Source organism: Orcinus orca, chromosome 9, assembly GCF_937001465.1.
Source record: "Orcinus orca chromosome 9, mOrcOrc1.1, whole genome shotgun sequence".
Taxonomy (NCBI): domain Eukaryota; kingdom Metazoa; phylum Chordata; class Mammalia; order Artiodactyla; family Delphinidae; genus Orcinus; species Orcinus orca.
In genome coordinates this window covers 56462636-56474839 of record NC_064567.1, presented here as the reverse complement: position 1 = coordinate 56474839, position 12204 = coordinate 56462636, and the positions used below count along the sequence as shown (strand labels likewise).

The following is a 12204-nucleotide window of genomic DNA, read 5'->3' as shown; positions in this document are numbered from 1 at the left end:
ACTATTGAAAAGTATGATATGAGCTATTTGCTACATCTAGTACAACATATTGGTATTATCCTGGACAGCTCACCACATTTCCAATCACAAGTATCCTTAGAGAGTTTAGTATGTATTCTAAAATAAGTGCCTGCCTTCTGTTTGGTCTCACTCAGACTTCTCTCTCTCTCTCTCTCTCTCTCTGTCTCTCTCCCTATATATATATATATATATATATATATATATACACACATACACATACATACACACACATTTGCAGTACTGTACCGTTTAGGATTTATTTATTTAGGATCAATTTATTATTGATCTTTAATAAAAATATATTTGTCTTTTTATTTAGGAATAGAGAAACTTGCACAAAAAGGGAAATCATTGTCCCCTTTAGCAAGTATAACTGGAATATCACTCTTTTTGATTATATCCATGTGTCTGCTCCTCCTATGGAAAAAATATCAACCCTACAAAGGTAGGTTAAAATTTTTTTAAAAAATTTTGAATGGTTTTATATGTGCACTAAAGTGTATCTTACTGTGTTTTTTCTTTTTTGGTTTTAGTTATAAAGCAAAAGCTAGAAGGCAGGTAATGCATATGTTTCTATGAAAATAATTTTTCTCTTGAATGCTTTTTCCTCAATGATTAAGACTGACAGAAACACCAATTTGTCTTTTCAGGCCAGAAACCGAATACAGGAAAGCTCAAACGTTTTCAGGTAATGGCTGGGCTGAGAGGGGCTGTTATCAATATTAATGTATATTAATATATATTGTTGATATTGATTATATATGTAAAATGTACTATTTACATAACAGAATTCACATGAGATAACACTAACACTCCCTTCCCAGGATGACTGCCCTCACTTCACATAGTTCTATCCCTTGTATTAGTTTTATGTAAGTCACACAGGTCTGTAAGATAAGCCTGAAAGGCACTTTCAACTCCATTTCACAGGCAAGAGAACTAAGGCTCAGAGAGACTGTCACTTGCCCGCCATCACTGAGTTCTGCTGAATCCTGTTCCATTGATCCTCTTATTATTTTGAAAATGCCCAAGGGTTCTCTCACTGTGTCAGTTCCTAAAGCAGATACAGTGCTGGCAGCTCCTTCGCAGGGAGAAGAGGAAAGGGAGGTCCCACAGGTTTGCTGCTTCTCTGTCCCCAGCGGTGCCCCTCACTTCTGACTCCCTACTGAGTTGTTATAAGTTAACAGTGGGGCTTTTGCTCAGGCCTTGGAGTCAGAGGAGCTAGGTTTCCATCCCATCTGTGCCACTTTCCCCCAATGTCACCTTGGGAAAATTAATTATTTTTCCTGACCTCAACTCATCTATACAATAGAGATCATAACTTCCCCTCAGGGTTGCTCTGAGAATTAAATCCAGTAATGTAGGTGGAGTGCCTAATACAATGCCTGGATGCTCAGTAAACATGGGTCTTCTTCCTCTTGTCTAGTCCTTTCTCACAAATGATAAACCGTCAGAGTTCAGAAAGGCCCCAGAGACCACCTGGTTCCTCCCAACCACCCCATTCCTGTCATTTTACTGATGATAGTTTAGGTGACATCGGACTTGTTTTCTGTTTTGTATGTATGGGCAGCAATAGTTGCTTATTTATTCTTATTAGTCCTGGGGGACTCTGTTAGATCTAGCAGAGTACAGTAGATATTATGGGTGGATTAAGAGCTGCTGTGATTGACAGATTGAAGCCTTGGTGTTTATAAGTGTCTGGTAACTGAGAGTTACAAAGGACAAGGCTGCCCACATGTGTTTATATAATATATATATATATATAATATTATATTATATATAAACAGTGTATTAATATATAATACACTGTTTCCACATCAGACTTTAAGAATAATTATCCCAATTCAGTTTCAATTCTGAGCTTCAACAGGAGTGATTTCCAATACTATTTAGTGGCAGCATGACTATAGGGGATTAAGAAATGTTAAATTTGTTTTATACACATACCACTTGAAGCAAACCATGAAGATAAGTTTTATAAAGGTTTTTCTAAAAAATAGCAATAGCAATTTGAGGCATTTGGTTTGTAAGTAGTATTTGTTTTCCATTTCAGGCCACGAAGATGCTCTGGATGACTTTGGAATATATGAATTTGTTGCTTTTCCAGATGCTTCTGGTGTTCCCAGGGTTGGTTTTCCTAGTGGCCAATTAGCCCAGAAGTAGCATTCTGCTTCACCAGAGGTGTAAGCAGCATTCATTTAGCATGTGGGCAGTGTGGTCAGATGGCTGCATTACCCTCAGCAGTGTTTACTCACTCTGTAATGAATGACGTTGCCGGATCTGGGGAGCTAAAGCATCTTTCTCAGCCTCTATCAATAAAGCTAACACAAATAAGGAAGTTACACGAATTCATAAACATTCTTTACCTGGTAAGCTCAGGGAAGAGGGAATTAACTAGGTTGAAGGTCAAGAGAAGTGAATAAATAGGGGACCAAGAGTCCCTGGTTTAAATAATTCTGCATCACTTTGATGACTGCAGCCTCTCACTTCACTGACTCTCTCTGTTGCTCAGTTTCCCCTTTATTTCCTCCTCATATCTCATGAGAACATTACAAAGACAATTGATTATACCCTTGAAGGTACCTTATGCTCTTCAGAAGAAAGGTACCATATAAACCCAAAGTATGCAGGTACATATCTTTATTTTTTCCTAAACGTGCATGAGATGTGAGAGCGGGAACTTTTATACAGTTGAAGCCATTTTTTTCAGTCCACACAGACAAGGTCTTTTCAGCAATCAGTTTTGTTTAACAGGCAAGCAGAATGTTTCTCTGAGCTAATCAGCTCATTAACATTTTTACAGATTTATGTACAACCGATCTTTCCTCTGTTTCTGTATTCCCCTATGATAGTTCACTTAAGGAAGGGGCCAGAAACGGACTACTTGCCTCTGGGCATTTTCATTTCCTTTTTAAAAGAGAACTATCAATATTTGTTGTTAGGGATTGGTTACCTCACTTGTTCAGAGAATTCTATATAAGATTCTAAGGTTCAGGCAGTAAGTTACCTGGCCACAGGCTTTAGTTCTCAAATGCCACGTGAGTAATGGAGGGGGATTGATTGGATTTCATCCTCCTATGGGTGAGTCGTAGCACCAGTGCCCACATCATCACAGATGAAGAGAAAAACTGCATTGCAAAAGCTTTGCAATGTCCTATTCAGTCTCACGCAGGATTGGCTCACCCTTCACTTCTACAACCAAAAAGACAAAAATAAATATTTGGTGCATCAGTTATTTCAAACAGCTCCTCACCATGGCAGAAAGCACCCCTCTCAGGTGTGGCTTTTAAATGGGAAAGCAGGAAACTGAAGAACTAATAAGACTTAAAAGTGAATTTTGAAGTCAGTTTTTATTCCTAGGAATGCATTGGAAAGGAGTGAGATCTATGTAGGAAACTTTAAATTTAGCCTTGCAATTAATCAGTACTCAGTTTCAAGATTTTATTGAGAGGACCTCTATCTGCTCAAAATACTACAGTTCTAAAGAACCTGAGGCAGAGAAATGAGTGCTTGATTACGTATCAGAAGCCCCGCTTATATCTGTCGTAAGTAGAATAACTCGACTTGGAACTATGCCCATCTTCAATGCTGAAAACTCCTGAGGAATCAGCTGAGGTCCTTCATTGGCAGTTCCAGGTGCTTTGGGAAGAAGTGAGAAACCAACACCAACAACCCATGGAGCAGAAGGACCCGGACATGAGTAGGAGGATCTGTGTGAGAAGCAGCCAGAATGGCAGTTATGTGTGAAGATTAACAGCTAAATGCAACGGTTTTGAGAAGAAAAGGAATAATAATAACATTACCAAGATCTCAAAATTGAAGTTAAGAAGGGAAATAAATTGATTACTAACTTTTTGAGTTTTTAAAAATCAGAATCATCTTTGAGTTTGTCGTGATACATGTACAGATGCATACTCCTCTCTACTTACTGTACATTTCATTGCCCATTTAGCACTTCTTTTGGGGAATTGGACAGAAAGCAATGGCATGAAATGAACAAATTTATTACTTGCTAACAGGTCTAATATTAGGTTAGTTGAGTAAGTTAGTCATTATCTATAGATTGCTTTTATCATAGCCCCTGAACACCTCTATACCAAAGAAAATCAAGAGTTGAACTTAAGTAAAAACTCTAAACCAAAATCCCCTTGACACAAAAATGATAGGATGAATCACCTATTCCGTCCTAGGATGAATAGCCTAGGACTGCCATGAGAGCTTTAAGAAGTAGAATAGAAACAGGCAGTTTCCAGAAAAATCTAAAGCTAAGATATTCCAAAGTAACCTAGCAGGTCAAATGAGATAAAGAACTCTTCAGATGATTTATCAAGGGCAAAGAGTCCTCTAGGTGGATCTGTATAAATATAAAGGACTGAAAGTGGCCAGAAGTACGATGAAAATAGAACGAGTTTGGGAGGAGGAGGGGAACCAGACTTTAGCTAAGTGATTGGAAAACAGTGTTTACAAGCATAACAGTATCAAATATAAGGAGTAGGAGTTAATGAAACATGAATGCCAATTTCAATAAAATACATGTTGATTTTAACCAGACAGACATACACTACTGTACTTTCCACATACATCCAAGCCTTACTTTTTAGAGCCCATTACTGCATTCAAACCAAAACCTCTTCTTTTGTGTGTTCTGTATTTCTTGGTACTGTCTTTAATAACTTGCAATGTGATGAAGGCTTCTGCCTGTAAGTTATCCTTTTTTTCTAAACCACCCTTGCACACGTGATTGGTGATTAGTGTCAGAAAGGTAAGACTGAGATGTAATATAAAGGATAGTAATATATGCTCTTTGATTCTAAGCTATCCTGATATCTTCTCTTTTGCTATTTTTTTCTACTGTATTTCCTTTACAGTACTGCCAGCTTTTTTCTTAAATGGAGAAAAAAAGTGATGGTTTGTCCAGTTATTCCTCTCTGACCTCATAGCTATGTCACTGCACAAACTACCATAGGGCCAGTGCAGGGAACTGTAGCAAGGAGGAAATGGATATTGAAGGGAAGTTAAATAGTTCTAATTTTCTAATCTTAACCTCTTCCAGTTGTTTTCAACTATGCAACGTACTGGGAATACTATTACTAGTCTGCCAATCTTTTTAACGTGCCACATTTTCTAGATGCCAGCGAGATCTGTTCCAGCCTCTGATGGTGTACCAGGGCAAGATTTGCACAGTACAATTTACGAAGTTATTCAGCACATCCCTGCCCAACAGCAAGACCATCCAGAGTAAGTATGAACTTGCATTTGATGATGCTACGTTGAAAGGACTCAGCATGCATCCCCAGCTGTCCCCAGAGTTTATTGAAAGGCTCAGAAGAAAAAAATATTAAAACAGGAAATTATAGTGTCTGTACATTTGAACACACTTTCCCACCTGAAAATAGTTTTAATAAATAAAACAGGCTAACACACAAGTATCTTCTGGGGCCAGTGGACCAGATGCAGAGCTCTAGAATCTAGCATTTCCCCCAGGGAATCCACATCTTGGTAAGAAAGGGGTCTTTAGACCAGTTCTCAAGCCATCTTGGTTATCTTGATGATTTTCCAGTGACTGTGGTGGTTTTAAAGCCAGTGATCTATCACTACAAATAGGACCAGGAAAAAAACAAACCTGCAAAATGTGCCCAACAGTGTCACCATCAAACGCCCACCTCTCACAGATTCAAAGCAGTCTACTCCCAAGTGAATAAAACCACTGGCCTCACACCCAGAGAAGTGAAACTTCAGCTGAGGCCAAAGCCAGGAAACTGCTTATCCAGTTAACCTCGGGGCTGACACCAAGCAGTCGCCTTCCCTTCCCATTTGTGGAAAACTAAGCCTACAGCCTTTTGAAATAATGAAATGAACTTCCCTTTTTTGTGGGCTGTAGCTGGCTGTAGCTGCCTGCAGGCGTAACTGCCACAAATCATCTTCCATCATTTCTTTATTTGTCATTTATTGACTTTGAAAAGAACATCAATAACCACACACAGGAACTTCCCCTTTGGCAAAAGAAACACTTCTAGTGAAGTAATTCATGCACACCTCTGGGTAAATATCAAAAATAACAGCTAGGATGAATGCATGGGAAACGGTCTTCCGGGGAGAAGACCCGGTCCTGGGGGTACTATGCAGTCATTTAAGGGCTAAATAAGTGGCGAGAGCACCTCAGAGGACCCCATCAGTGCATTCCTTCTTGTCTCAGGGAGCCTGGAGAAAAGGGAATCAGGTTAATTAGGAGCAGACTCTGATGGAACTGGGAGCTTCTGGTTTGAAAAGAAAAGAAAATTGCTTTATAGCATTATGTTATTAATCTAATAGAACACAATAGTGGAATGTTATTCCATGACAGTTAAAAAAAAAAAAACCTCTAAAATGATATCTAATCCTCTTTACTTTGGAGAATAGAAAATGAAGGGATATTTTTCTTTGTTAAAAATAAGGAATATAAAGAATTTTGGGAGTATGTCTGCTTCCTAATTTTAAGATTGTATCCAATCAAAAATATTACCCTATTTAAATTCATTTGTTTTTCTATATGTCCTTTATTCTATGTATCTATTTTTCCAGTTAGCCTGCAAACAAACCAAATGAAAACTTGTGGTTTATCTTTTAAGACTCCTAACAATGAAATAAATGATGATTTCAAACTGTGGAATATGGCAGCTATAATTTCAGAGCACCAAATAAAGTGATTTGGTGGGTTTTGCAGGTGAAAAAAATGATTCCTTAAATTAAAAAAAAAAAATCATCCTCTGAAATTAGACTGCTTTCAGACATGAGCGATGTATCTACAATTTCTTGGGAGTATAAAATTTGATTTCAGAAATAAACTTTGAAAGTTAAAAATAAAGCAGAAAAGCTCTTTTTCCAGCACATAAAGGACTATTTAACTGCTGTTGAGAACATGCTCTTTCCAGGGGCAGTCCATGCAAGAACTCCCTCATACTCCCAGCCCCAGTGCCTTCTCCTCCCCATCTCCATAGCCTCTCTCTTCTCACCTCCTTCTGCCCCATCTTCTGAGGAAGTTGCCCTTTGTGTGTCTTTTCTGGACTTCACCTCCATCCTGAGATGTCTTCCCTCTCTGAATCTGCCTTTCTTTCTCTGTAAGACTGTCTCCCTTCTCTCTAATATCTCTTTAAAATTTTTCCTCCTCTTTCTCCCTTCCAGCTCATCCTAAAGAGGAGCCAACATTTTTACAAGTGTTGTTTTCCTTGAATACAGATGTGTTACCTATTCTAAATTTTAAAAACAAACAAATAGAATATTTTCTCTTTATTTCATTAGAAACTGTTTTGCTCTTGTTTTACTTACAATCAATCCACAAACATCTCCAGGTCATTAACTATGTCCTAGGGACAGAGATTAAATAAGACTCAGTCTTTTAAAGATTTCATAGCTTAGTGGGCTCCTCTTTGCTTATTTTAACTAAAGATCAGTGATCCTCAGTAGAATAAATATTCCTCAATAGAATAAACATTCCCTAAACATTCAGAGACCCTTTATCTTTCCTATGGTTTTATTCTCTAGGTCCAATTAAATTCAAAGATCAATTTCATGAATAATGCAGTATTATAGGTGGTTAGTGAATCTCCCCCATTCCCAAAGTAAATGTGCCAGGTCTGGGTGAAGAACTGTAATTTCCTGCTTTCTTTTACCTCTATTTGACAGTTGGTTCTGAGATAGAAACACAGCCAAAATTTTTTTCCTTTGGCTCTTAGACTATTCTAGCAGTGTTGTTTTCATTACTACATGCATCTATTACCTAACTGAACTGGTGTTTAACAAATTGGTAAGTTGGCCTGTGTTCATATTCTGCTACTCAGCCTAGTTATTTGTTTATTGAACTTATGGCTACATTTATTTAAATGCTGTCTGTTGACCTCATTAAATGCTCTTGGCACAGTTTGTTTTGAACTCGACTTGCTCACAGGACATCCAAGTAAGTAAACCTTTTAGTTTCAAAAGGAAATTATCTACAGAATTTAGTGATTGCTTACTCTTTATACTTATTGGTTTGTAAATGTAATTTTCTTAAACTAGTTCAAAACACTCATATTATTTGCAGCTGTGGAAAAGAATAAAAGAATTTAAGGTTCTTTGACATGTAGACCTGGAAATCTATAGAACATTTTACACGTCTCTTTGCCAGGTGAGCATTCATGGGCAAAGCAATGCATTGAAGCGAAATAATGAAAGCACATATTGAGGAAAAACAGTGAAAATGTATATTCATCCGGCATCAGTGAAGGAATCAAACCCGATACCTCTTACTCATCACTCCTTTTAATGCAGAATAGAGTCATTTATAAAAATCAGACTGCAGGTTTTCCAGCATACACACAATGCATTGTGCTACAGAGGAGCATGGTGGGGAAAGAGTTCTCAGCGGACAGTCTTTATTGCCCTGACGGAAGGAAGAAAAGGACGGGACTTTCCAATTACTTTTTCGGTATCAAGTTTCCTACAACGCTCAATTAATTCTAATCTATATGTTCCATTTCATCAGCATTGACACTATCCTATCTAACCTACAAATGTGGAAACCTTATATTTGTAAAAATTTCAGCAGGCTTTGTTTTATTAAATTCTCATTACTGTTAAGATTGCTGTATTTTTTTATGTCATTCCCAAACTTCCTTCTTGCTATTTGTACCACAGAATAATAAAGATGATTGTCACAAAAGCAAGACTGTGCCTTCTAGGTTGTCAATCACCAATGGTGTTTTTGAAAAGACTTGTAAAATGCTGAAGGAAATGACTTAGAGTCTTATTTTTATTTTTGTTCAAAGAAAGATGGATTCAAATAAATTACTCTGCTTTTGCTTTTATATGGCCTTGATTCTTTGTATTTTAGAGTAAAAATTTTACATAAAATAACATTATAGAATTAGATTTTTTATCCTTATTTCCCAATGTGCATCATATAGAGCTACTAAAATAAGACTCTTGCACTCACATGACTATTTACTTTCAGGCTTGAATTTTTTACTTTATTGAGTTGTGGATTCTACTTGTATATTACTGTAGTTTAAAAAATCAGTTAGAAACTAAACAGTAGAATTAAAAAACACCATTTTATAACCCCCAAATGAAATAACTGATTCAGATAACAATTATCATTAGTCAAGACTGCTAGATAAAATGTACCAGATAAAACTACCAAGGGTTAGGTTGCAGAAACTCTGTGAGAGAAAGGTGATCTGAGACCTAGAGAGAAGCAGGTATACAGAGTGGCACGGGTAACTCTTCAGGGTACAGTGAGTCCCAGGGAGTGGGAATGGAGCAGTCAGTCTTGTAGATCTTGAAGATGAAAGATTATGTCAATTTATGTTTACTGACATTGGCTACAGACACTCTGACCTGCCAATGCCACTCTTTAGAATTTTATTCTGGCTAAATAAAGGTAGAAACAACCTAAATATACAACAATGGGGGATTTAAAAATGACACTAGTGACATTAGGTCCATAAAATGATTCACCTTGCAACTATTAAAAAAGAAGAAATATGATTATATTTTCTGACTTTAATAATAGGCCATTAGACGTCTAATGGCCTATTATTTTATAAAGGAGAAAGAAATCAAAAGAGTAGCATTTCTTGCAAATCAAAACTACAGTGAAGTATTACCTCACAGTGGTCAGAATGGCCATCATCAAAAAGTCTACAAAAAATAAATGCTGGAGAGGCTGTGGAGAAAAGGGAACCCTCCTACAGTGTTGGTGGGAATGTAAATTGGTGCAGCCACTATGAAGAAGTATGGAGGTTCCTTAAAAAACTAAAAATAGTTAACATATGATCCAGCAATCCTACTCTTGGTCCTGTATCTGGAGAAAACTCTAATTCTAAGAGATACATGCACCCCAGTGTTCACTGCAGCACTGTCTACAATAGCCATGACAAGGAAGCAACCTAAATGTCCGTCAACAGATGAATGGATAATGAAGATGTGGTATACATATATATACAATGGAATATTACTCAGCAGTAAAAAAAGAATGAAATAACACCATTTGCAGCAACATGGATGGACCTAGAGATTATCATATGAAGTGAAGACAAAGACAGAAAAAGACAAATATCATATGATATTGCTTATATGTGGAATCTAAAAAAATGATACAAGTAAACTTATTTACAAAACAGAAATAGACCCACAGACATAGAAAAGAAACTTATGGTTACCAAAGGAGAAAGGGAGGGAAGGGCTAAATTAGGAGCTTTGGATTAACATATACACAGTGCTATATATAAAATAGATAACCAACAAGGACCTACTGTATAGCACAGGGAACTCTACTCAATATTTTACAATAACCTATAAGGGAAAAGAATCTGGAAAAGAATATATAATATATGTATAACTGAATCACTTTGCTGTACACCTGAAACTAACACAATATTGTGAATCAACTATACTTAAATTGAAGAAATAAAATTTTTTAAAATAATAAAAAAGAATAGCATTTTTTAAAAACGTATTTCAAGTGAACCACTATATTTATACTATACCTCCCATATTTTCATAGAAGAACATGGTGAAAGGAAAATTAAGACTAAATCTTACAACCTACCCTATCTTCTTTCCCGGTTTTCTTCCTCTACCACCATTATATATTTTTCTGCTGGAAAAGTCCATCAGTTCCACCACAAATATTCTTCTACATTTGGTAAAAAGAAAAAAAAATTATCTAATTAGAAAAGGAATCCCTGCCCATTGTTAAATATATATATATATATATATATATATATATATACTTGGAAATGCAGAAGGCTAACCGTAAGACAATTAAAATCACCTGTAGAGAGTAGATCTGAAATATTCTCATGACCAAAATAAACAAATGTAATTATGTGAGGTGATGGATGTGTCAACTAACCTTATTGTGATAATTATTTCACAATATATACATGTACCAAATGACCACACCTTAAAGTTATACTATGTTGTATGTCAATTATATCTCAATAAATCTGGATAAAAATTTAAAATCACTTGTAATCTCACCTTCCAGAAATAACCTGTTAGCATTTTCCCAGGTTAGTTATGCATACGTTTATTCCTACTCCTTCCAGTTCCAGAAAGGATTTATGGTAGCTCATATAAATGCATAATATAACAAGATAAAATACACCCCCAAAAATAAAGGTGATAAAGAAAACAGGATGAAGGAAAAATTAGAGTTTACAAAGGCAAGGCGAAAGAAGAAATGAGGTTAATAACTAGTATGATGAATTTCCCTTCATCTGAGAGTATTGTTTTATACCACTGAGATCATGCGGCATATACAGGAGGATTTCTAAGGAGGGGCCTCTGAACTGAATGTGATTTGTTAGTTGTCAGAGCCAAAGAAAGGGTGAAATCTTACTGCAGGGCTAGGAGAGAGCAGGTCAGCTTTCCCAGTCACCCAGTCACCCCAGATACATCTGTCTCTCCCCTCCTTTCTCAAGTTTGAATCCCCTCCTGGAGACCACGTGTCTTCTTACTTGTAGAGCAGACCCTAACTACAATGAGCTACTGCTGCATCTCTGTGTTCTCTTTTCTAGACCCAACTCTGGGACACTTTAAAACATAGACAATCTTAAACAGCCTTTTAATAGGTAATAATACATTCACATGATTCACAAATCAAAATCCTATTAAAAGTATGCACTAAAATAACTGGTTTTTATTAGTTTTTGGTTTTGGTTTGGGGTTAGGCTAGTTCTGTGTATCCCTCCAGACTTTCTTACCACAACCAAGGGAAATACAAACACATACACTTATTTTTTTCAAACTCACTTTTCAATCACTTGCTATTTCTCTCACTTCTGTGTCTCTCTCACACACACAAAAACACACAGACTCAGTGCGTGGTTCCACTCAAAGCAGCAAGGAATTGCGGAAGGGAGAAGTCTGAAAGGATCTAGAATCCAATTAACTTTTGCTTTCACTGGTGTGTAACACTGGATGACTCACTGCTTTTTTAGTAAATGGGGATGAAAATCTCATAAATTAATCAAGATTTCCAAGGGAAGTGATGAACCAACCCAGATGTTCACCTAATTAACAAATTAATCTTTAAAAACCAGCCTAAAGTTCTTTCCTTATTACTAAACATAATCTTGGCTGTTGTTAATTAAAATTTTTAACTTCATATTACTGCTTCTAACTTGGAATAGATTCATATTCCTCCTGCTTATTATTTTG

The 12204-nt window shown here is 36.5% G+C and overlaps 1 protein-coding gene across 7 annotated transcripts in view; it reads left to right on the top strand.

The window, feature by feature from the left end:
• Nucleotides 1-8843, top strand: part of HEPACAM2 (HEPACAM family member 2) — a 49066-nt gene extending 40223 nt beyond the window's left edge. For 4 of the 7 annotated variants that reach the window (XM_033420476.2, XM_033420475.2, XM_004265598.4 and 1 more), the window contains exons 5-10: nt 341-466; nt 555-579; nt 672-709; nt 2075-2148; nt 5150-5259; nt 8165-8843. In XM_033420476.2, the coding sequence (XP_033276367.1) occupies nt 341-466; nt 555-579; nt 672-709; nt 2075-2148; nt 5150-5259; nt 8165-8168 (377 nt within the window). In that variant the 3' untranslated portion in view covers nt 8169-8843. Of the gene's footprint in view, nt 1-340; nt 467-554; nt 580-671; nt 710-2074; nt 2205-5149; nt 5260-8164 lie in introns of those variants that run through there. The other 3 variants (XR_007479388.1, XM_004265599.3, XM_049715141.1) reach the window with 3 other exon arrangements.
• The last annotated feature ends 3361 nt before the right edge of the window (nt 8844-12204 follow it).